The 26,106-nt window shown below is 51.3% G+C and overlaps 1 protein-coding gene across 1 annotated transcript; it reads right to left on the bottom strand.

The window, feature by feature from the left end:
• Positions 1 to 4,289: 4,289 nt before the first annotated feature.
• On the bottom strand, positions 4,290 to 24,890 carry MAL (mal, T cell differentiation protein). Its single transcript, XM_061210579.1, has 4 exons — positions 24,688 to 24,890; positions 10,413 to 10,580; positions 9,084 to 9,209; positions 4,290 to 4,833 (listed from the first exon to the last, which is right to left on the bottom strand). The coding sequence occupies exons 1-4, from the start codon at positions 24,778 to 24,780 to the stop codon at positions 4,759 to 4,761; spliced, it is 462 nt and encodes a 153-aa protein (XP_061066562.1). The 5' UTR covers positions 24,781 to 24,890; the 3' UTR covers positions 4,290 to 4,758.
• Between the last annotated feature and the right edge of the window lie 1,216 nt (positions 24,891 to 26,106).

Here is a 26,106-nt window from a genome sequence, read left to right as displayed (position 1 = left end):
ATTCCCCTTCTGCAGACAAGGGCCCTGAGGCTGAGAGAGAGGTCACACACGTGTACAGGCTCAGGGTCCGTGTCCTCAGCCACTGCCTTCCATGGGATCTCTGTTCACCAAAACCTGGTCAGGTCTATCCCACCTCCCCAGCCCAGCCTTTCCGCCGCTCTTCCCCCACCACCCCTGCTACTGCCCACACCCATAGCATCTCTCACCTGGAGAGCTGCCCCTGTCAACAGGTATTCGCCTTCAGGGCCATGTCAGACTCTCCTAACCTCCAGAGGCCTCCCCTCCCCCACCCCACCTGGCTGGATCATTGCCCTGGCTCTGCCTAGGGAAGACTCCCTGCCTGCAGGTGCTCTCATCTCAGACACACTTCCTTGGCGGGTTGGGCTTCGGCCTGTGTTTCCCTGAAAATCCCTGTGTGTAGTTTGGAACCTTCAATATCGTCTGTCAGTGTTGTGGGTTTGAAGGACTTGCTTGGCAGGTCTGTGCCCCCTGGTCCTATGAGATGTGGCACGTGACAGGTAACACTGGGGGCTGTGGAGCCAGACCCTTGGAACTCGAGTCACACCTACTTGCTCTGTGACCTTGGGTAAATCATTTAACCTCTGTTCGCCTCAGAGTCCTCATCTAAACAGTATCCACCACATAGGGTTGTCCTGAGAATTAAGTGAATAAGTAAAGTGCTTTAAGCAGCACTGGGCAGCCAGTGTTGTTGGCAAGGCTTCTCCCATCATGTCCCTGGGCGCCTGCCTCCTACCAGGCTCTCCTTGACTACGAATTGGCTGAAGGACATCTTGGAAGCTGAACTCCCTGCATGTATCAAACCTCTCTGGGTACCATCTCTAGAGTCTGGCACTGTGATGGTCCCAGATTACCTGTGAGAGAAGAGAGAGGTCACAGCTAGGAGCCCCAGCATCTGCCTCCAGCACCCCAGTTCTTAGCGGCTGCCATGACCATATGATGGAGACAGAACAAAGCCCATGAATCATGCAGAGAGTGGGGAAAATCGCTTTAAATCTTTTTCTCAAGTCGTGTTATTCTAAATGCCCTGGGCGGATGCCCATGTGTGCAGGAACACTCGGCCAGGCCAGAGGCATTTTGCCCCTCAGAGGCCCCATTGTGACCCCGAGCAGGCCCCGAGTGATCCCGGGAACAATAATCCCTTGTGTGGGCCTGAAGGCTGCACTGGCCCACGGCCCACGGGCCACGGCTGGCAGTGCAAAGCCTCTGTCTCTTTAAGGTCAGCATGAGGAGGCCTTAAATCCCCCATGTGGGCTGCTGCAGGGGTTCTGATAAGAGGTGCTTTTCAGAGTTTGGTTTGGGCATGTCGGTGAAGCCCAGCTCCTCTAAACTCTGTCCCCTCCAGGAGAAGGGCGGATCTGGTGGGACCAACTGTGAGCACGACAAGGGGTAGCGGCTCGGTTCCCAGAGGAGGACTACATGTGGATGAAGCCCCTCCCAGGCCACCTGCCCTGTGCAGGGAAGGCCCTTAGGATGTGTCCCCAGAGCCCCCATAAAGCAAGGGGGCCACAGGCACTGAAGTCACAGGTAGGAGCATCCAGAATACCCTGGTGGGATTTGATCCACGGCTGCCTCTCCTTCTTTCCGTCCAGAGATGCACACCCTCACCCAAGTTTGTAGTCACCATGGTTTGTTCTGTGCTGCAAGCTTTGGCTCTTGGTCATGGACAGGCATTGCCGCCTTCTTACTCCTTTCTCAGGCCCGTGGAGGGACATAGCTCTTTGTTCTATGAACTTAGAGACACCCAGTTATTCACCTTCTTCACAAAGCATCAGCTGGCCTGGGGGGGCCTTTGGCTTTGTCGGGGCTGCAGCATGGAGCTCGGCAGCTGCCTGGACGGGCCTGGCCATGACTTTGCAGCTCAGAGCAGCCAGCCCCTTTCAGGAAGACAACGGTGCCCAGGACCTGGACTCGGCCATGTGGCCTCCTACAAGCCCTGCTAGTGGTCCGGGTCTGTCCCACATGCCCGGCTTCATCCCCCTCTGAAGTCCTCTGCCCACTGGTATCAGGTCTGCTACAAGGTCTTGTCTCACTGTCACTTCCTGAGAAGCAGCCAGAGAACAGACCCTCATGGGGACAGGTCTGGACACGTGAGGACAGTGAGCGAGCACAGGGCTTCAGGGACAGAAGAAGTTGGCCCCAGGCCCAGCTCCAGTTCTCACCAGCTGAGTGAGTCTGTCTCCTTACCTGTACAAGGACAGTCATAGCCATCTACTGTGCCCACTGGGAGGATGACAGGAGGCTCTCTGTATGGGAGGTGCTTCCACAGTGCCTGACCCAAGGCAAGAGCTCCAAACATGGCAGCCAAGATGGTCACACAGTGCAAATTTGGGTCCTTTGTGCAGTCGCGTTTGGGTGTTGGTGTGACCTGCCCTTTGGTCCAAGTCAGGGCCACCAAGCAGGCAACCTCTAAGGCATGTCCCACCTGCCCTTGGGGTGGCAGCCAGATGTGCCCCATAGGAGGTTCCCTCCTGCCCAAGACCCAGAGGCAGAGCTGAGGCATGCCAGCCACGAGAAGCTTTGGGGGGCAGACACCATCCCACACCTGGAGGGACCAATGGTCCCAGCACACAGTAGGTGCTTAGTTGACGCCCAGTCTCTGTGATCTGAGGACCTTTCTGCTGTTGCCCAGCAGGCTTCTTAAATGCCCCCTTCCCCAGGCCACGTGGGTTCCTGGGAGCACTACCCTTAGCAAGGAGGCCTGCCCACTGGCCAGAAGTTGTACCTGCAAACGCTTCCTAAATAGCTGGATGCAGATGGAGCTGAGCAGTGAGATGCACCAGCCGGGAGACTGGACCAGGGTCTGCTGGGGGTGGGGAGAGGCGGGGTGGTCTGGGTGAAGGAAAACAGGACCAGGAGAGGGCATTTTTTGAGGCTGCCCACCCTTATTACACCCAATGCAAGAGGAGGCAAATCAAATGCCCAATGAAACTGCAAATTATAAAAATGACTCAGGATAGAAGGAATGAGAAGGTCATGTCAGAGAATCTTCTGGAAAGCTTGGGATTAATGAGGGTTTAGAATTAGACAATTCCCAACTGAAAAAGGGAAAATAGAGAAAGAGCACATCAAATTTCCTTTAAAGAGGATAATTGAAAAAACATTGAGAAACCCTTGGGAAATTCGACTAAGGCTCTGGTTTCTTTTTTTTGATGGGGTCGAACATGAGCTTCTATTAGCATCTTGGTGCATGATGAAAAAATTATAGACTTCCCTCAGTCAACACCTGGTAGCAAATTTTGTTAAACACGTGACAAACTTCCTATCATTTCTTAACTTGTATTTGTATTTTTTAGGATATAGCCCCAATCACCTTTTGCTCCTAATAATGTAAAATTTTACCTTAAATTTAAGTGGACTCAGTGAAAGTGGCCTTTTCTGGTACAATTACCCTGGGATAACAGCTCCTGAAGATTCCACTGAGATCCAGTTTAGTCACAGGGTCCCCATGTTGGAAGGGGAGTAAGATGTCAACTAGTCAGACCTCTGCTTGAGGCTTCAATCTTTGCTCTGCGTGCCTGCTAGCAAGCGGTCGTCCAGCCTCTGCATCTACACCTCCACACTGGAACGTGACCAGCTTTTGAGACACCTGTTCTGGTGTCCCAGCTCTAGAATATCATTACCTTCCTTTAATGAAGGGATAAAGGAGCATTTCATAACGGGAGCGGAGTTTTCAGGATTCCTTACTGAGTGCCCTCCTTCCTCATCATCCTTTCTCCTCCTGACCCAGACCTCTCATACCTGAAAGGTAGCACTGCCACTTGTCATACTACTTCCTTTCACACTGTGGCCCGGTCCCCTTTCTCTACAACAGTGTGGTCCAAGGAAATTCTAAAAACAGTTTCTTATCCACGTTCCTAATGGGAATAGAACATGGAAGATACTGCCCAGAAAATTTCTGATCAGCTTCATATAGAGAAGAAACTTCTGCCCCTGTTTTCTTTTGGCTTAAGGATTTTCCAATTTAGCACAGAACCCCCCCCCCCCGTTTTGTAGGAAAAAGAAGGGGTCCCCCAGGCTGGTACTTGGTTAGTTTCCAGAGATGGTGAAGCCCTCTGACCTCCCTGGTTCCTGGGGAGGATGGGATACCCACGCCGGGCTCTCTGAGATGCAGTGGCTGTGCACACTGTCACCTGAACTGCCCTTTGATGCTGCCTCTAGAGATTTGGTCTAAACCAAAGATTCCTCAGAACGCTGACATGATTGTGTTCTCTATACTGGAGAATTAAAAAATAAAAATAAAAAAACCCCGAAAAACACCCCCATGAAAGTATCGAACATACAGGTACTTTATAAAGTATTTCAAAGGTTTATCACATCCCACTGTGGACATCTGCAAATATTTGTTGGGTGAATTTTATTCCCCATGACAGAATATTCTTGAAGACGGAGAAACTTGCTGCAAGATGGACACTCAAAAGAGCCGGAGGAAAATTCCAGTAGACGGTTCTCACGATCCGGTCCAGGAGTCAGCAGTCCAGTTTTGTGGTCTCTCAGATCACAATCCTCACTTCCCACTCCCACTGCCCCCTTTCAAATAGGAAACGATCTTGGAAAGACAGCTCAATAGTTGGAGGATAAATGTAGCAAGCCTCCTACTCTGACATGAAGGTATATGGGAGAGTAAACCTCTTTCTTTATCCACTATCAAGAGCATTTCTGCATTCTAAAGTGTTATGCTGGAAGGCGGGCCGATCAGTTAACACCCTCTCGGTTTTCAGCTAAAGTTCTTCTGCTGCTTTAGGAAGACTTCCATCTGATTAAAGAAAACACTGCATGGACCACGTACAGCAGAGTGGCTACGAATGAAAACACCTGAAACCAAGATAAGTGACAATTAATGGCCGTGCATGGGGCGAGGGAAAGGCATGGGCTGTCCACACTGGGGTCGCCACGTGCATGGCTTGGGGTTGACAGCCCTTAAGTCTGTGGACTGCCACTGCTTCCCATCACACATTCAGATATGCTTTCCCGCAGAGCCTAGGTGCGACCCAGAACGCTCTCAGCACAGACTCCAGGTGACCTAATGTTATACTGAACTTGGTGTGCAAGGTCAACTATTTGCCATCACACGTCATCATATTGGTGCCATCCAACTGGAAACTAGGGCCCTCAGAGACCCTTCAAGTGATCATTGCAGGGAAGTATTCCCCTGCTCTTCATGGAAAACTTCCTTCCTGCACACCAGTAAGACCAGAGTCCACCAGCTGTGATCCCAGCGGCCTTGGCTAAGAGAGTTTGAACACGTGGGTTTGCTGCCTGGACATCTTCAGACCCCGACCAGAATTTTATTCTAAGATTCTGAATTTCACAAGCAGTGGCCAGGGAGCCAGGCCACAGGAAGTGAGGGGCTGGGATGGGGAGGAGGGATTTTGAGCTTTTGGCAAAAGGAGGGAGCTTACTGAGAAAGCTACTACTGGGAACAGAGGCTGGGAAATGTGGCAAAAAGTCACTTTGTGCCCTGTCAAGGCTCTGACCTGCCGTTGTGCACCTGGGCACCATCTATCCTATCACCCTGCTCTGGGTGGCCGGCCCTGAGGGCTGACTGCTCCCAAGCAAATATCTGCACCTGGCTTGTGACCTTGGGTGTAGGGTCAAGAGTTTCTAACCCAGGCATAACAGCAGGGCGGCTACACTCCCGTGACTGTTGAAAATTCCCCTAAAACCAGCCGTAACTGTGCCTGCTCTTCCCCTGCCTCCACACCTGGGCGAACCCTCACCCTCACTGCCGGAGGCGGTAAGTAACCTGAGTTATTTAATAACCAAGGTAAGAAAATTTATCTGGGAATCAAATACCCTGTCTGAAGGGAGCAGTCACACACGAGTGAGAAGCCCCTGGAAGACCCCCCCTGCCCATCAGGAGGGAGCAGTGTGCTGTGTCGGGGACCCCGAGCCCAATGGAGACCCTTGGCAGGAGCACCTCAGAAGTCCCCACAGGCACAGGAAACACTTATTTTAAAGGGGGGTCAAGAAATGGCACATGGGACATTGAGAGCCAGGGCCATGAATGGACATGAACTTAGGCCCTTAAAAACCCCTCTCCCTGAACAGCTGCCATTATTGCCCACCACAGTTAAGATCCAGGAACCTCTAGATTTCTCCAGAAATTTCCAGCTACTCTCAGGCAACTCTCACCAATCCCAGGGATCCCTCTGGTGCAGATTCTCTGCTGCCAGCTGAGGAGAGAGGGAGAAGCTCAGCTTTTGAGGCAGGTGAGGAGTCCCAGAGGGGTGAGAGGAGGCCAGATGCTCCCAAAGGCCAGGGGTGTGTGGGAGGTCGTGAGATGCCTGCTCACATCCCCGGACTGCCGCAGCCCCGCCCCACCCTGAGACCATGGGAGGGGCATGTGGGTGTTGGGCAGCGTCTGGGGTTAAATCCTGAGCGTGTCGTGTCGTCATGATCCCGTCTCCCAGGTGCACAGACACAAACTGATATTTTGAATAGAAAGGCGTGAATTTACATTGAACTGGGCTCATATTTCCCCTGGGAGGTTTCAGCCCAGCGTTTCTGTCTGCTGGCAACATTTAGATTCCTGATTCCAGCCCTGCTGACTTTGCCTGGGCCTCCTCATGGTTCTCCAGCTCAGCTCCCAGAGATGTGGGGACGTGATCAGTCGTGGAAGGGATAAATAAATGTTGGTATAGTCCTCCGTGGAACACTAAACAGCAAAGAGAACGAACCTCTACATCCCCACCCAGCAATGTGGATGAGCCTCACAAACCTGAGGTGAAGAGAGAGAAGCCAGACATGGGAGAAGGCACGTCATGCTCATGAAGATCCAAAGCAGGTGAAGTGGAACCTGAGCTGGAAACCAGGACAGTGCTTATCCTCAGTTAAGGGGCATAGTGACTGCAGCAGGACAAGAAGGGGACTTCTGGGAGCTGCTTATTATGTTGTTTCTTAATCTGGATGCTTTGTTACACAGAGGACTTGTGAATTATGAATAATGGATGGATTATGGAAATTCATCAGGTTGTACACGTGCATCCAGGTCACCTCTCTGGATGCCTGTTTATGCTGCCTTTTGATGGAAAGTAAAAGGGAGAAGTCAGAATATGGTAGAGCCTGGTAGAGCCCAGTGGTTCTCAACTAGATATCTGCCCAGTAGGCAGGTCATTAACTCCCCCCTCCTGCATTGTTCAGTCAAGGGCTGGCCCACTATCCACATTTCACCTACATTTCACTGCCCTCGTCTGCAATAATTTTACAGAAATGGTTGTCAGATGCCTGGCTGATGTCTGTTCAGAGAGAAGGCTTCTGGGGTTGGGATGGGGGAGGTATGTATGGGTTCTCTTGTGAGGGGGTGATGAAACAGTCATTTGAAGGTGACAGAGGAGGCAGATGACCAGTCTCCCAAGAGAGGGAAGAACAGCCAAGGTGCTGCCTGGTTGGGAACCAGCCATCTTGGGAGATGAGCCCATATGGGGGAGGGTCCCACACGGTGGGACATCTGAGGGGGTGCCAGGGACCAGGAGGTGGCCATGCTTATGGAACTGGAGAGTGGCTGGGAGCTGAGGGCAGTGTGTGGCTTCCCCAGGGAAGTGGGTGGGCCCCTGGGGACCAGCAGACAGGCTTTGAGGAGCTTTCCCCCAGGCCCCTCCCTCTGGGAACAGGAAGGGCACCCTCACTAACCCCCTTCCCAGAGCCCAGCTGCGCCCACCCTGTGGGTTTTCTCTCAGCCTCTGCTCTACCCTTCCCAAAGAGAGGCGGGGGTGGCACAGATTTGGCACCTGGGGCGGACATCTTGTAGTGTGTCATCACATTTGACCTTGGGATTTGCTTAATTCATAGGTCGATCGCTAGAAATCTGAGTGCTATTTCTGAAACTTTTTCTTAGTTTTTAAACAGTATCCATGGTTAGAAATACATCTGATATAATGAGTTAGCACACTGGTGCAAGGACACACATGCACAACTCTGGGAAAGAGTTTCATGAAACAATACACTCTCATATCCCCTGTCATTCTGGTCCATTCCATCAACAAGAAAATCAGGTCATGACCTCACAGCCCGCCGTGGATCTGGTCCCCCAGTTGGAGGTTGTTCATTTTAAAGCTCAGAGACCTACATGCAGTGTGCTCCCCAGACACACAGTTTCACCCCCATCTCACCTCCTAATGGGGTGAAGGAGGTTACAGCCCTGTTCCACCCATTGCTCATCATGAGGCTTTGGACGAAAGTGGTTTAAGAGCTGTCTCATTCTCCAGGGAAACAACAGTAATTACTGTCCCATTTTATAGATGAGCAAACCGAGGCTCAGAGGGCACAAAGGGACTTGCACAAGGAATGGGCGAGTGTGAACTCCAGGCTTCCTCCTGCACAGGTTCTCAGAGCGGTCAGGCAGGAGACACCGTCGTCAAGAGACGAAGGCCTAATCCCAGCAGCAACCATCCACGGCTGGGGGTCTGGACATGCTGCGCGTGGCAGGGCCTCCCCACAGCCGCAGAGCCAGGGCCTGGGAGACACTGGCCACTCGACTTTCCATCTGTGGTCTCAGCACTGCCCCTGCCCTGACTGTGTGCTTCCCTGGAAGACACTCATGGAGAGCCAGGAACCCAAGTGGCCAGACGTTCTGCTCACACTGGTGCTAAGAGTGTGGGTGAAAGAGCACCTGGCCTGGACACCAGGCCTCTCCAATTCCTGGTGACCCTGGGGCAAGTTGTGCATGCTCTTAGGGCCCTAGTTCTCCATCTGTGAAATGGGTATAACGGCACCTCCCTCCTAGGGCTGTTGTGAGGGGTAAACAAGATTGTTCACAAGGGCTCAAGACAGTGCCAGGCCCACGGTCATGTCTCCTCCCACATCTGCCTCAAAGCCCAAAGCCCACCCAGGCTTGGACCCCTGGTCAGTGCAGGCCTGGGCAGTGTAGCACTGACTGATGGCTGAGGAAGTCTGGGGCACATCATTTCCCTTTTCTGAGGCTTTGTTTTTTCAGAAATGAGGAGAAGGTTTATTTTATTCAAAATTTAGTGAACTAAAAAAAGTGTGGGGAGGGCCCGGGCAGCCTTCCACTCAGAACCTTTTCAGTGGGAGCTGTGAACAGGGCACATTGACTGGGGACTCACCACAGCAGCGATGTTTTCATGGTAATATTTGTAGGTGAAGCCCACTTGCAGCTGGATGGCGGCCAAAGCTTCCAGGACAGAGGCACCAAAGTAAAACAGGGAGGCGATACAGTGGTAGGCTGCATCCTGCAGGGTGAGAAAGGGCCATTGGAGAGGTGGGGCAGCCAGATGTGGAGATGCGGGGCAGCTGTGTTCCCAGCAGGGCCTATCCACCCCACCTGTCCCTGCCTGGCACGGACCAGGTTCCCTGTCGTCATCTGCTACCCCCTTTGACACTCCCCAACCCTGCGCCCCTCCTCAGAGACATTGATTAACCAGAGCTGCCGAGCTGAGTCATCTCACTGGTTTGGGGCCAGAGTAAGGACTTTGATGGAGGAAGGATACTGCTTCCCCTTGAGGTGGGATCTAGTAAGCGGTGGGGAGGTGGCCCTTTGGGATTGGCAGCAATTGGTTCTGGGCCTGAGAAGTGTCAGCTGCGGTCACAGTCCCCAGTTCGGGTGTGGCCTTGGTGGCCAATACAGAGTGAGAGGCTCAGGCCATTTCCACTGTTGTGTTGTTGTTAGCTTTTTCCTGGGAGGAGCCAGGGATTAGGGCTCCAGGTATGTTTTAAAAGCAAAAAAGCACTAGAACAGGTTTTTGAGTAGTTACGATTTGGAGGTGGTTTGTAAAGTCTAGGTTGGAGGCCCTTTGAGACTAAGAGGCCTGGCTAACAGCCCCACCCCCTTCCAGGGGAGATAAGGGCAGGTGGCCCACGTGTAAGTTTACCCCCTTCATGGGCCTCAAAGCAGAATCATACGCAAGAGAGATCATAGGCCTTCCCTCTTGCCGGGCCAAGTCCCTCTCTGGTGACCCTGCTCTAGAAGGTGGTGACTGAGAGCTGGGCGGTGAGCGTGGCCTCACGCTGGGCAGCCAGGACCAGCCCCCAGCACCCTGTCCCCTCCCCTGAAATGGAAGCCAGCCCTCCTGGGTGGTGGGAGATCCCAGCTGGCCCCTGGCAGGTGGTGCAGGAGGTACAGGGAGGGTTGTTGGGCTGCCGGTTTGCATGAAAAGGGCATTCACACAGGAGAAAGCAGAGCAGGCCCACAGAGAATCAGGCAGCGACAGTGACGGTCCGCTTCTGCCTTCACCTCTGCCTGACCTCCTGCGGCGGGGAGCCCTGGGCTGCTATGGGCAGCTCGGAGCTGAGGGCCTGGCGGGCTCAGCCTTGGCGCATGGGTGGGAGACGTCTACAGGGCACCTCACCCAGCACTGGCAAAGCCAACCTGCTAGGGGCGAGGGTCCAATGCCGCACCCCACCCCCACCTCAAACATCGCAGGACTGGGACTCACCAGGGTGATCCAGGAAGTTCTGCTGGCGTGGGCACCAATTACATACAGGAAGAGCAGGAGAGTGGTGGCTATGAAGCAAAACACAGACGTGAACATGACCCAGCCCTGGATCAGTGGGATGGGCACATGGGACGAGGCAATCAGGATCCACACCAGCCCCCCAAAGACCTGCAGAGGGAGGGAGAGAAGGGGTGAGGGTCAGACCAGGAGAGCCCATGCCCAGGTAGGGCCAGACCCAGAGGTCACGCTGGGGAGCCAGGGGCACGCTATAAATGTTAACTCAGTTAATCCTCATAACATCCCTGAGTGTGGTACTGACCCATTTGTGAGATGGGGAAACAGAGGCACCTTTGAGTTAAAAATTTGTTATCCCTAGAAAGGACTTAGGCCATCCAGTTTTTTTTAGTAGAAGGGCAAATTCTGAGATTATAGCCTTCCTAATATTTTTTATAGAAAAATATCCTTTTTGTTTTGTTTTGGCCATGCTGCATGGCTTGTGGCCCAAGGCTTGAACCCGGGGAGTGAAACCCATGGCAGTGAAAGCACTGAGTCCTAACCACTGCACCGCCAGGGAACTCCCAAAAATATTCTTCCTTTTAGAAAATGGTAGTGGCCAGCAGATTCTTTTGGTCTTTACTTGGCAAAACAAATTAGCCACACTATATCATTAGCATTTAAGAAAAAAACTTGACCTTTAAATCCCCAAGTCCCAGAAGTTCTCTGACTTTTGGAGATGGGGTTGGAGTAGGGAGGGCCCAGGTCAGCCTGGTCTCCTCAGAGGTGAGAGAAGCATTCCTCCCCCTGTCATTATCCAGAAGACATCCCACTTGGTGTCCTCAGGGTCAGGGAGCCCCATGTTTTCAAGAGAAGCATAAGGACACACTTAGCGTTCATAATCTCAATGGTACAGTCCGGCTCCCCCTGTGGACGAGGTACAACCCAAGCTGGGATTTCCTGTACTTGTCTTCCGTTCTCCTTGTCCCTCCCCATCCCAGTGAAGTCACCTCAGCCTCCTCCACCGACCCCACCCAGAGAAGGACTGGGCTGGGACACGGGTGGAGATAGTCACAGGGTCCAAGGTACTGCAGAGCTTAGCACCATCCTCCTGAGGGTCTGGGGGCTGAGGACAGGCTGCCCTCCCAGCCCTGCATCCCCTGGGGTGAAAATGCACGTGGTACCCTGACCTTGTCTCCCTGTACCTGCTGCCCACTTGCTGGGTAAGAGATAGCGCTTCCTCAGGTGTTCTCTGAGCCTCTTAGCTGAGAAGCTTCAGGAGACCATCACATTTGGGTAGGAAAATCAGTGCAGTGAAGAATCTGGAGTTATCAAAACCAAGTTGGGTCTGATGAATCATATGTGGGCATCTCTGATCAGAAAATTCCTCTACTGATGACTGAGAGGCAGTGGGACACACTTTCCAACTTACAATAAGTGGAGCAAAATCTATTAAATAAAAATCTTCAGACTGCTGTAGAGTAAGATGTGTGTGTAGATTCATCCATAGTTGCCTTTACGATCAAACAGATTGCTGGGCCTTTTTCATAAGGGACGCTTAACAAAAGGATGTGATTGTGCTGATGGCTGAGACAGACTTAGATTTAGAAGGCACGAGAGTGTGGCACGGAGAAGAGGGTGGATCTGGCTTGCCCATCTCGTGAGCAGAGGGCTGGCACACGGCGTGAGAGGGCCTCTCCACCGAATCCGCTGGAGGATGCTGTAGCATGTGGTTCCACCTCTTGGGCCCTGGCTTCCTCCACTGTAAATGGCACTTGGCAGCTCACTCGCCATGTTGCCGGCTGCTGCGAACCGCCTGAAACTGGGCGTTGAGTGTGAAGCTTCTGGCCCTGTGCCCCCTCACCAGCCAACAGCAGAGGGAAGACTGCTCACCCAGGATGCTAGCAGCCCAGTGCAGACAGGCGTAGAGTCAGCCAATGACAGCGCAGGACGATTACCAGCCCCGAGTGGGCAAAGGAGCCCCGACTGGGACATGGCCCCAACTGAGTCTTGAAGGGAGAGGTGGACTTAGGCCAAAAGGTCAGCACGAAGCTTTCCGGGGGAGGAAAGGGTACATGCCAAGCCCAAAGGATCTGGAGCAGCAGTGAGGGCTTGGGAAGGCCGTGAGTTGGCACGAGGTTGGGGAACAAGGAGTGGCAGGAGGTGCGGCTTGAGGAAGGGTGACCTTCACACAGGACTGATGGTTGGGCCATCTCAAAGGCATCCCAGGCCCCGCTCAGTGGAAAGCTGAGATTCAGCATGAATCATGGGGCAAAGCCAGTGCCTGCCTCACTCCACCTATAAAGTTTGCAGAGAGCAAACAGAGCAAGTACAGCACCCACACCTAGGAGATAAGTCATCCCGGGCAGGAAGCAGTCCACTCCACCCTGGCCTCAGAACCCTACTGGCCAAATATTTGTCAAGAGCAAAGGGGTAGGTGAGGGTTCAAGCACTTCCCTTCCTAAAGAGAACCCGAAGGGGTTCCCAGCTCTCAGGAAGCACACTGAGAGGCAATCGTTTTGACACATCAGTTACACAGGTGGAGGCATGGCCCCAGTTTCCGTTCATCTCTGTCAACAGGCCAGATTCCCACCACCCTCACCTGTGCCCAGGTCACCGTCTTGCATAACAGAGATGGTGCAGCTGGCCGGGGTGGTCTCAGACAAACATCTGTTAGCTGAGCGGCCCGAGAGTCACCAGGGTTGAGCTCGCTCTCTGGGTCCCAGATCCCCACGCTAGAAAACGGGGGTGGGGCCTGGGCTAAGGCTCAGTGGTCCTCAGCCCTCACTCTACACTGGAATCGCCTGGGTCACCTCGAAAACCCCAGTGCCCAGGTCTCATGCCAAGGAGAGAAGCAGAGTGATAGGACAAGAAGCAAACATCCCAGGCTCTTTGCCAAAGGCTTTGGAGTATGTTTCCATAACACAAGTGGTCCATGGATGGAGTTTTAGTAACTCCTGTGAAACAAGGAGAAATGGCTCCTGTCTCCAACGTCCAGCAGTGCCGGCCAAGATGCCTCTCCAGTTCCTGACTGGCTCTGATACAAAGTTTCCTTTCCTCTCCTTAAGCTTCCATCCCTGTCTTGCTCTGAATGTGAGATCGCTCACCCTTGGGTGTCCTCTAGACACGGGGACACAGCCTCAGTGTCCATGAATGGGGTGGAGCTGGGGATCTGAGGCCTCTACCCACCCTGGTGTTTCAGGACTGGAAACCGCCCATCTTTCATTCAGTGTGGTTTTGGAGGCGGAGTAGAGGTGAAGTTCTGTAAGAACCAAGGCTATTGTACAAATCTAGACAAAAAATTTCCAAAGACTTAAAAAAGTTTTAATCTGTGGTCTACCCCATCAAATGATTTTTGTGAAAAAAATTTCCTCAGGAGATGGTCTTGGGGAAGGCTCTCACGTGAACTCAAGGGTAGGTTCTTTCTTTTCTTTTCTGAATTAATCCAGAGGAGGCAGGCAAGGGTGGTTAAGGGTGTAGACTTCAGAATTACTGAATCTGAATCAGCTCTGCCACATTTTGCTGGGTCACTGGTTGTCTCTGGGCAAGTTACTTCCTCTCTGGTCCCTATCTGAAAAATAGTGATAGCAGTAGTGCCCACCCAATGGGACTGGGGTGAAATGAGTTTATATCTACAGGTGCCTGGCACACGGCGAGTGCTCTAAATACTTGCTGTCATAACTGTCATACGATGGGGCGAAGCCTCTGCTGTAACCACGTGAAAACCCCAGTAGGTCAAGATCTCAACATGCACAATTATCCCCTCCAGACCTTGTTGGGACCCAGAATTTTAAAATAACTTCAGAAGCATCAAAAAGAGAAAAACCTACAATCTCCCAGAAATCAAAAGCTGAGGAAAATGTGTCTGCCTCTGCCGAAGGAAACACAAAGGACATAAAAATATGAGAAAGCCTTCCTTCCAACAATGAGCTTTGGTTACAAAAGTGGGAAAAGGACTCCTTCGGCACATTCTTGAGATTGGTAGGGTGTCTCCATTGCTTGTGCAGGGCTGAGAGCTCTGGGTCTACAATTGTCCAGTGTTTTTGCTGCAGGACTTGGATCATTGAGGTCAAGGCAGAAGAATCGCTCAAATTCTCTGAATATTTTTCTGGGGTTCCATTTTACTCTGTCAGGGTTGCCGCAAGCAGGCACTCTTCCAATAACAAAGCAAGACGTGACCCAAGGAGGACGTCCACGTGGGGCTGTTCACACACACACCTGGTAGTAAGTCCTTCGGAGCCCAGTGTCAGAAGTCCCAAGCTCCGAGAGCACGGTGTGGTCTTGAAGGCACATGTGAACAGGAGCTTCTGCCTTGAACTCTGGAGAAGGAAACTGGCCACAGAACGCACGTGGCACATCCAACCCTGAGCAGTCCTGCCACTTTGGTCAGGTGGGCAAAAGTCACCTCCCCAGGAGGGAGAAGAGAGGTGGACACACCAGTGAGACTTGTCCCGGCTGCCGAGAGCTCCGAGCCCTTAGGCGCTCTCCCAAGGCCGCCAGGAACAGCAAACTCCAATTCGTGTTTCTGGAAGTGTCTCTATCCACTGAACTCTAACTGGCAGTCAGGGGTCAATGCAATGCTGGGAGGGCCTATGCAGGTGACTTGACCAGTCGAGTAACGGTGTTCCAGGAGAAGCAGCAGTCCCAGCTCTGAGCCTTGGTTGACTAAAAAAATCAGTCATTCCGTGAGGTAGAGTAGAGGGCATTTTCTTGTGCGTGTGTGTCTGGAGGCTGAGCTACTGCAGAGAAGGGAATAGGCACCAAGTCAAGAGGACATAAGCACCAGGCAGCAGGAGAGTATAGAGAGAGGGAGGTCAGAGCACTGAAGCCTTCCCCAAGACACACGAAAAGGGCTCTGAGAGGGAGGCTGGGGACTCTTCCTGTTCTGAAAAGCACAGAGAGCAGGAAGCAAACACTAGTTGTCATATGAGCCCCACCACCCTTGTATGGAGGAACTGGGCTCCCAGCAAGTCAAAGGAAAGCCTTCCTTCACTTGCTCACTTACTCAGCCACCCATTCATTCATTCATTCACTTATGCACTTAACAGATACTGAGAGGAAATGGCAGCACTGGGGGCAGGTACGCGCAGGGAGACAGACTTTATTCAAAGACACACTAGTAAATGGAGCCCATCTCTCCCGTCCTGGCCTCTCTCCTCCAGTCTTGCTGCCAAGCCCCACTCAAGCAGCTCTGGGGCCACCAAGGGCAGAGGCAGGTCCTGGTGAGTGTCGGGGCCCCAGTGAGGGTGACCAGCTGAACACCTCCGCCCAGGAGAGGGAAAGAGCCCAGAAATTTGCACAGCGTCCTCTCCTTGGACCTCATGGAGGTATCTGGGGCAGGTCAGAGATTCTCTCTGTGGGGACCCTCTCCCCCTCTGCCAATTGAGGAGTCTGACCTCTGAGTCTACTCCCATGGTGAACACCAGGAGTGGTGCTGAGGCTTCGTGACTCAGTTTACCTATGCCAGGTGCTCTGCCCTCCTGGCCCCTTTGTCAGCAGGCTCCTGCCTTCTGGGGAACCATCATTACATGACCCTCCAATATAGACTGAGATAATGTCCCTTTAATCTGAGGGTGAGACCAGGACTCAGGGGACCTTGAGTCTGTTTGTGAAGAGGAGGATAGAGGTCTGGGATTCAAAAAGACAGGGTGTGAGTTCACATCTGTAGTTGATATTAACAGGGTGAGTGTGGAATGGGAAGTGGCCCCCTGTCCAGGCCTGAGTCCCTCTTCCCTCAGGTGAGTACCCACCCCACCTCTCTCCATAGCACTGGTCATTAGCATGCGGGGGTACTTCTCCCCCTTCTCCCCCGTCCCTCTCTTTCTGCCCCCTCCCCTCCCAGCCTGACTGTATTCTAATAGGAAGCAAGGCTCCAGTGTGGAATTTCAGGTCGGCTGAGACTGGCTGTGTGGCCCTTCTTTTCACTGCACATGCGCATCAATGTGTGATGGCTGGTGACAAGGCTTTTCTTTTAGTTCCTACATGTATTTTCTAGGTCCTAGGACCTTGGTGTATTAAAATGATTCAATACAGGGGTTGTTTTGCCCCAATGTGAACAGAATATTATTCACATGGTGGGAGGGACAGAGAGCCTTGGCTAAGTATGGCAGAGAATCAAGGCCACTACATTACCCTAGGAAGTAGTTATGCCACTAGAAGCTACCCGTCCAGAAGCTACCAGGAACCACAACTTCCCGCCAGAATGCAGAAGACAGGTCAGAGCCCCACGATGCAGAGAGTACCAGGGCCCTGCTTCATGCTCTGAGGAATAATCTGGAACCCGTGAGGAGTTGGCCCACACCTCCCCAAGGCATCAGTGCTTCAGGGACCAGGGCTGTCATTCACCTGCTGTCCTCACATTCATCAGCATCCAGAGAGAACACCTGCTGGGGCATCTCATCAGTGCCTGACCCTGGTGGCCTCTGGTCCAAAGCACCAAGTCCAGGGACCTATACTTGAGAGCCAAGAAGAAGTGCAGCTGGGCTTGTATCAGGGGTGGAAGCCAGGGCTCAGCACGGAATCCAGGGGGAGTCAGCCCCCAGCCCCCATCGAGGTCCAGACTGGCTGGCCCCATCCTGCCTGGAGGCAGGCCCCAGGTGGCCCAGTCCCCACGCCCAGCCCTTCCCTCAGGTAATGTGTCCTGAGTCCAGAGCAAAGCCAAGCTATTCCTTGGGTAAAGAAAATGTGGTACGTATATACAATAGACTATTACACACCCATAAAAAAGAATGAAATAATGCCATTTGCAGCAACATGGATGCAACTAGAGATTATCATACTAAGTGAAGTAAGTCAAAAAGAGAAAGACAAATACCATATGATGTCACTTACATGTGGAATCTAAAATATGGCACAAATGAACCTATCTACAAAGCAGAAAAAGACTTACAGACATAAAGAATAGACCCGTGGTTGCCAAGGGGGAGGAAGGGAGAGGGATGGACTGGGAACTTGGGGTTGGTAGATGCAAACAATTACATTTAGAATGGATAAACCACAAGGTCCTACCGTATAGCACAGGGAGCTATATCCAATCTCATGGGATGAACCATAATGGAAAAAAATATTTAAAAAAAGAATGTCTATATGTGTATAACTGAGTCACTTTGCTGTACAGCAGAGATTGGCCCAACGTAAATCAACTATCCTTCAATTAAAAAAAAAAAAAAAAAGCCAAGCCATTCCTAAGGCTCTGCAGAATCAGCCTCGGCTGGCGGCACAGCACACCTCCCCAATGCTCCCTGGCAGCCAGCGTGGAGGGAGTGGGTGTGAACAGCCAGCCTTTGTCCTGGCCTGACTTGAGTGTGAGCTGTGCCTTGCAGGGGCATCTGGAACCTGCCTACTCTCTTCTGAAAGCACTCAGACAGAGAGGGGGGCCCATCTGCGTCGAGTTGGGGGTGACCTATGGAAAGCTTAAAAGCCATCTTTTTCAAGGCAGCTTGGTTGTGACGACATATGCATGAGGATCCTGGAGCTGAGCTGCATCATCACGCTTAGCGGTTTCTAGAGGACAGCTCAGAGTCACTGACTTCTCATCAAAGCAGGCCTCCCATTCTTGAAAACCTGGAAAAGTCACTTCTCAGCTCCAAGGACAAACCCCTGAGAGACCTCTACCTATAATTCTTCCCCTCCCTTTAGAGAAGAGGAAAGGAGAAAACCCAGCAGTACCCTTACCTCCTTCTAAACAGCTCCAGGGAGGGGCCTGCAACACGAGGAGAGACACAGGGCCAGGAGTCAGTGGGCACAGCCAGGGAAGAGAGGCTCAGCCACTGTCCTACGCTGGCAGCAGGGCCGGCCCGCACTCTCTGGTGAATGTAGGAGAGGCCCCTGGCTGGGGCAGCAGGAAAGTTTCCCCAGGAGCAGAGAGGGTGCTTCCCCTGAACCCAGGAGAACCTCAGGGCACCTGGCTTCTTGCCCAAGCCTTTCACTGAGAGCTGTCTCCAGTATCCTGTCGCCCATTTAACGTTGAGGGGTAGACTGGCCTCCCGTTGACCACTCCAAACCTAGCTGGATGATGCGGGCTGTGCAGTGCTTATCAAATGCAGATTCTTGGGCCGGCCCAGGACCTAGTGACTCAGGACCTCCAGGGTGTTTTTGACAATAAGGCCTAGGCAGCTGTGAGCTCCCCAATGGCTCCGAGCTGTCCCTTCACTCCCTGGGGGGGGAGAAGAGGGAACCAGGCCTTGCCCAGGGCTGCCAGGTGGGCAGCGTGGTCCCTTCTGCTGTAGGCGTAAGTTCATCGTGGGTGTTTGTGTGAATGCAGGAACCTGCGAGAGCTCTGCTGTCACTGCAAGAAGTGCCACTGGAGATGGAGGTACCAGGCGAGCTGCCTCCCCTCTCTGAGCCTCAGTTTCCCTCCACCTCTTAAAAACTAGGTTTCTGTGATTCTACATCTCTCATCTCCTAGGAGTCCTCATGCTGCCTTCCCAGTGTAGCCAGAATGTGGACCACCTGTCAGAAAAGTGCTTTGTCGAAACAAACACCCCAATCCAAAAATGGGCAGAAGACCTAAATAGACATTTCTCCAAAGAAGACATACAGACGGCCACGAAGCACATGAAAAGATGCTCAACATCACTAATTATTAGAGAAATGCAAATCAAAACTACAATGAGGTATCACCTCACACCAGTTAGAATGGGCATCATCAGAAAATCTACAAACAACAAATGCTGGAGAGGGTGTGGAGAAAAGGGAACCCTCTTGCACTGTTGGTGGGAATGTAAATTGATACAGCCACTATGGAGAACAATATGGAGGTTCCTTAAAAAACTAAAATTAACTAAAAACTAAGAATTACCATATGACCCAGCAATCCCACTACTGGGCATATACCCAGAGAAAACCATAATTCAAAAAGACACATGCACCCGAATGTTCATTGCAGCACTATTTACAATAGCCAGGTCATGGAAGCAACCTAAATGCCCATCAACAGACGAATGGATAAAGAAGTTGTGGTACATATATACAATGGAATATTACTCAGCCATAAAAAGGAATGAAATTGAGTTATTTGTTGAGACGTGGATGGATCTAGAGACTGTCATACAGAGTGAAGTAAGTCAGAAAGAGAAAAACAAATATCGTATATTAACGCATGTATGTGGAACCTAGAAAAATGGTACAGATGAGCCGGTTTGCAGGGCAGAAGTTGAGGCACAGATGTAGAGAACAGACATATGGACACCAAGGGGGGAAAACTGCGGTGGGGTGGGGATGGTGGTGTGCTGAATTGGGCGATTGGGATTGACATGTATACACTGATGTGTATAAAATTGATGACTAATAAGAACCTGCAGTATAAACAAACAAACAAAACAACTAATACTAAACTTTCATTGGGTTATTTGTATGGAAATATGTTAATATAAATGTTTCAGACATTACATGAAATTTCTAAAAATCTTATATGTTCTGGTATAATGTTATAAGTCATAATCCTAGTTATTACTTTAAAATGTATATCTCAGAAATAACTAATTTTCTTGTCAACTGCATTATTATGAACTTTCATCAAATCTTTAACCGTGGTCATTTTTAAGTCTTTTGTCATTTACAGACAGTTCTGGGTGTACTCTGATGCTTTTGTAAATATGTTCCTATAAAAGGGTTTCATCTTCAGGAAATTATTCATGGAAAAGACTCTGACAAGTACAGGTTTCTGGTACCTGACTGTACTGCTGAACGGAATGAATAAGCATTTTCAGAACTCTAATGAAAAACTGATGAGCTCATAAAAGTGCTAACAAAAGATCAAGATGAAAAAAAAATTAATTACATGGGACTGAGTGAACTGATGAGGATGAGTATAATTTTTGTGACTTTCTGTTTGAATTTAAAAAAAGAAAAAATCCCACAAGGACTCAGAGGCAAAGAATATACAAATCAATTTTCACTGCAAAGTAAAGGAGCTGTTACAGTGGAGGATTACTGGACTGAATGTCAATATTATGACATAGTATGAGTGTGTTTCATGTTTGGTAATTGCAATCATTGTTGCTTTTGTTGTGGTCATCCATGTACAATGCTTGGTGTCAGTCTATTTATCTCTTGTAAAAATAAAATACAGTGTGTGTGTGTGTGTGTGTGAAAAAAAAAATAATGGTGAATTGAAAAGATAAAAGAAAGTTAAAAGTGGGGGAAAAAAAAAAAAAAAAAAAGAAAAGTGCTTTGTCATCCTGCCCACCCCGCCCCCCACCAGGTGCTGCTGTTCCCCAGACAGGTGAAAATCTAGGGCAGGTCCCAGGACTTTTCTGGTCACTCTCAAATAATAAAAAGTCCCCAGTCACTTTGGGTCCTAGAAGCAGTCTCATTTCAGTAACTGCTCTGTCCAGTTCACTGTAAGAATGGACACTGCCAGCTGATTCCGGGTGGCTCCCCACTCCCACCCCCGCCCCCCAAAGGGCACACTGCAGGCTTTGCCCCGAGCCAGCTGACCTTCTCTGAGTCCTCCTGCGCACTCCGAGGTGCGCACACTCTTTCCAAAGAAATGTTCTCTCAATGTCCAGCCATTCTATCAGCGGCTCCACCTCTAGCAGGCTGGGGAAGAGGCAGTTGGGTTAAAGATTATTACATAACCTGTTTTCAGGTATCCCCTTCAAAAGTTTCGAAAGGGAGGCGTCTCTCCCAGCACTTGGGGAGACCGGAGCTGGCCAGAGCTGAGACAAAAAACATCCTATGTTAACATCCCATTTTCTGAACATGTCCCAAGTGTCACGAAGCCCCTGGCTTAGAGGGAAGAGGAGGAAGGGAAGCCAGAGCCTTGGCTCCAAAAGGAAAAATTTCCTTGGGTGGCAGTGGGGGAACAGGCCAGAAGCAAAGCCCTGGGGGGAGTTGTTGGGGGAGGGGAGACATTGGGCATTCCACCTGCACCTGAATGGGGGTACACCTGTGACCCCACCGCCTGCAACAGCAGCATGGCGTCTGCGGCTCTGGGGTGCTCACGGAGGCAGGGTCACACCACCTGGTTGGGCCTGCCTTCCCCTTCCTGTGAAGACCCTGCAGCTCTCAGAAGTCAGGAGCTCAGGGGTAGGGGTGCAGGGCCAGAGTTGAGCTGCCCTGCGCCACCCTGAGCTACCAGCCTTCCCTGCTCTGTGGGCAGTTTCCATGTCTTGGGAGCTCGGCAGAGGTCCACCCTGTTAGTCCTGGAGGCTGAAAGTTTGGCATCTGCACCTCCCAGGCTATTGGGAGGTCAGGCATGAGAATACGGACTGGGAGTAATCAACAACTCGCTGGACCACAGATTCAAAAAATAATGAAGCATTTCACACCCTCTGGACTAGCAGAAAATTACAAAGTCTGACTCTACCAAGTGTGGCAAGATGAGGAACAATGGAGACCTTCATAAGCTGCTGGTGGGGTCAGGAAGTTCTACAATGTGGGGACCCTCTTTACGAAAGCATGTAGAGTGAGTCAGAGTCTTGGAAGGGTCCTGAGCAAGCGGGGGTCCTGAGCTTAATTAAGCTTCATCAGCTTCCTGGAAACTTCACTTCTGGCTGTGTAAGTTGGAATAACCCTTTTGGACATCAGCATGCTAACATCTGGGAAAACAAGGGTGTGCATTCCCTATGACCCAGCAAGTCAAATCTCTGTGTGTTCCCACAAGAAATTCCCAAAAGTAAAGAGGCAAATACAAGGATGTTCTTTGGCAGTTCCATCTGCGCTATCAAAATGCAACAAATTGGAAATTGCCCAAATGTCCATCAATAGAAGACTGAATAAAGAGTGTCAACATGTATAAACCTCAGAACAAGGTTGCATGAAAAGCATGTTGAGCATGTTGCAGAAGGATGTGTACGGGGTGATAGTACTTTCAGAAAGCGAGAAAATATATAAAACCACACCATGTGTACTCATAGATAGTTAGGTGTGCAGTAAAGGTCTAATCTTGAACACACATTCAGCCCAGGGGTCGTCCTGAGGCTGGAGGGAGGAGATTAAGATAATAGCAGAATATCCAGGGGGCTTAGCTGTCATCTGAAAGCTCTATTTCCTTAATACTGCGAGTAAATAAGGCAAAATATTACGATTTGACAAAGTTGAGTGTTAATTACATGGATGCCTATTAAAGTATATATACTTTTCTGTCATTTTTGAAATAGTTCTTAATTTTTAAAAAATTGATTCGAAGTTGGTACAACAGAAAACTAACCATTTAAAATGGACCAGTTCGATGGCATTTAATACATTCACGATGTTGTGCAACCATCACCTCTAACTCCAAAACATTTTCATCACCCTGAAAGAAAAGCCCGTACCCATTAAGCTGCTCCTTTCCCTCTCCTCTCAGCCCCTGGCAAACCACCAATTTGTGTTCTGTCTCTATAGATTTACCCATTCTGGACATTTCATATAAATGGAATCATACACTATGTAACCTTTTGTGCCTGGCTTTTTTACTTAGCGCAGTGTTTTCAGGTTTATCAACCTGTATCAGTACTTCATTCCTTTCTACAGCTGAATAATATTCCACTGCATGGAATATTACAGTTTGCTTATCCATTCACCCGTTGATGGGACATTTGGGCTGTTTCCACCTGTTGATTATTGCGACACACATGTTCATGTACCTATTCAGGTCAGGGCAAGAGGAAGAGGGTGTGCTAGAGGCTTTTGCATGAAGCCCAATTAACACACTTTAAAAAAAAGTATTTATTTATTTGGCCATGCCATGTGGCTTGCGGGATCTTAGTTCCCCAGCAAGGGATTGAACCCGGGCCCCTGGCAGTGGAAGCACAGCATCCTAACCACTGGACCGCCAGGGAATTCTCAGCACACTTTCTTATGATTCTTTTTATAATGCTCCCCAAACAGCTACAAAGGCAGAGTAAAAAACTCATTAGGGCAACTCAAGAGATACTAGCAAGTCATTTTGTTGCTTAAAAATCTCTCTGCCCCATCTCACCTCACCTTTAGCCATCATCACTTACAGTCACCAAATTCTGCCTTTGTAAATACAGTAGCCTCTGAAGGAACCACCTGTTACTTATTACACATGCTCATTTTCAGGCTAAGTGCTACTGGAAGCGCAGAGATGAGCCATTTGGGGAAGGAATGTTCCAGTGACTGCAAGCCCCTTCCACTCTGGGCCTGGGTGTCCCTACCTATAAGTGGTGTGGCTAAGCTTAGAGGTGTCCAGGGTTTCTCCTAGATGTCACTTCCTTGATATGGTGCCATCAAGCAAACTTAACCCCCCCTTCCCTTTCCCCCAACCCTCCATGGATGACAGAACCTGCTCCCTTTGTTGTTCACACCCTCCCTGACCATCAGGAGATAAGAAGCTGGGGTCCCGTTTTTAAACAGGCTTGGACGTTTTCTTTTCCAGCTGACTCTCCAGGCAGCCACTTCTGCGGTGGGGACGCAGGGAAAGGAGTCTCGGAGCCCATGGAACCGCACCCGCTCCCACCACCCCCCTTAGGTGAGGCCCTGGGGCCCTGGGGCCCTGGGGAGTTTAGGCTGAAGGCAGGTCTGAAGCCTCCCCACAGTGAGCACTTTACAGGAGCCCAGAGTAGGAAGCGCTTTCCTGCGGCCACGGGCTGAGGCTGTGCGCCTCCAGTGTAAGGAGAGACCAACCGCGGTGCAGAGGTCTACAGACTGCTCAAGGTCAGCCAAGGCAGGGGACGGCTCTCACAGGTCCCTCTGCCCTCGCACACCTCCACACTGGGCACCGTGGCCGTGGCGGAGCAAACGACAGCGTGTTTGATTATTTCCAGATCCAAGTTGGAAATAATTCGCGAATTCGTTCACTCGCCTAAAACGTTCAAGAGAAAATAATCCGGATTCGGCTCCTACTATGACACCAACTCAATCTCCACACTTCGCTTGGTAATACTCAGGTTTCTTTTGCTGATTTTTAAAATTTTAAGCAAAATCCTAATCCTGGAAAGAGCTGGGCCCCTCTACAGGGACGTCGCTCTCCAATAAGGGCTTCCTCTGCGTGGACCATGGGAGACAGGTCCGGAGCGCAGCATCGGAACCGGCGCGCAAGGAGTGGACCGGGGCCGGCTTCGGATATCTGACCCGTGTTGTGAGTTCGTTTTTTCCACCTGAGTCTTGGAGACGGTTTCCCCATGGCCGTTAGCTAGAAGGGGCCAAAGTGTTACTGCGGGGTGGGCGTGCGGGAGAGTCTTTCCTCCTCGGGCCCGGCTACCGATGCTCAGGGACCCTCGCTGCTTGCGGATCAGTCGGCGCGCTGTGCGGATCCCCCAGGAGAGCGCGCGGCACGACCCATCCCATCCCGCCTTCCCCGGCGCGGGCGCGGGGCGCGCCAGCCACTCACAAACTCGAAGAGCAAGAGCAGGTCGGGGAAGGTGGTGAAGACGGCGAAACCGCTAGGCAGGCTGCTGCCGCCCGACGCCGCTGAGGGGGCCATGCTGGTGGGCTGGCGACGGCCTCGGAACCGGACGCGCGCAGCTCTGGCTCTGCGCTGACCGCTCGCTTGCTCGGCGGAGCTCAGTGGCCAGGGCGCCCCCGCGCGCGGGTTAAGAGCAGGGGCGCCCCTGACGAAGAGGGAGGAGCCCCGGCCGCCTCCCGGCCCCCGCCCTAGACTGAGGGGCGCACCCCAAGGGACCTGCCCAGCGCCAAGGGCGCAGCCCTGAACCACCCCGAGGTTGGGGCGGGGGTTTGACTCCTGATTCCCACGTCTGGGCGCCACCTCCCACCGGGAGCCAAAGCTACCGCGGTGAGGCGCTTCGCACACTTCGCACACTTTGCAGGTGATCGCCCTTTCTTAAGAATGATCACCATCAACCACTAGGCCCCCCAAACTCTCCACCGTGGCACCCCTCGGGTCACCACTGCTCGAACTGTTCTTAAGTTGGAGCTCTTTCATCTTTCTGCTGGGTGAGTTAATATGCGTGACCTCTGGGTCCAGGCTCACCGTGGGACCAGTTCCCTGCCCTGCAGAGGCGGTGCTGAGACCAGCTCCGGCCACCCACTCCTTCTCCCTGCATCCTCAGAGCCCAGAGCCCGGAACGCTGCACCCCGGTCCGCATCACTCCGTGGTGGAGCTGCTGGGCGATGGATTAAGGGCAGTCACAGCTGCCTTAGACCTTGGAGGGTGGAGAGGAGCCAGCATTGCTGAGGGCCTACTAAGTGCCCAGCACTGCCATAGGCTCTTTGCACACATGACCTCATTTAATCCCACAGAGCCTTTCCAGTAGGTGTCACCCCACCTACAGGCTCAGAGTGGGGAAGGAACATGCCCAGGCCACATGGAGGGCAAGTGGGCCTCTTGACTCTAGAAGGCAGACTGTCCCACTGCCTCCGTGCCCCCTGCATAAAATCGACACACTTGAAAACTATATCTGTGAGTCTGCTTCTTTTTTGTTATATTCACTAGTTTGTTGTATTTTTTAGATTTCACATATAAGTGATATCAACAGTATTTGTCTTTCTCTGTCTGACTTATTTCATTTAGCATGTCTTCCAAGTCCATCCATGTTGCTGCAAATGGCAAAATTTTATTCTTTTATATGGCTGAGTAGTATTCCATTGTGTGTGTGTGTGTGTGTGTGTGTGTGTGTGTGTGTATGTGTTTATATCTCACATCTTCTTTATCCATTCTCTGTTGATGGACATTCATGTTGCTTCTATATCTTGGCAATTGTAAATAATGCTGCTATGAACATTGGGGTGCATGTATCTTTTCAAATGAGTGGTTTAGTTATACCCAGGAGCAGGGTCAGATGGTAGTTCT

The sequence above is a fragment of the Eubalaena glacialis genome, chromosome 14 (genome assembly GCF_028564815.1).
Source record: "Eubalaena glacialis isolate mEubGla1 chromosome 14, mEubGla1.1.hap2.+ XY, whole genome shotgun sequence".
In the NCBI taxonomy this organism is placed as follows: domain Eukaryota; kingdom Metazoa; phylum Chordata; class Mammalia; order Artiodactyla; family Balaenidae; genus Eubalaena; species Eubalaena glacialis.
The sequence above is the reverse complement of the archived record's forward strand: the minus strand, read 5'-3'. Positions and strand labels throughout refer to the sequence as shown.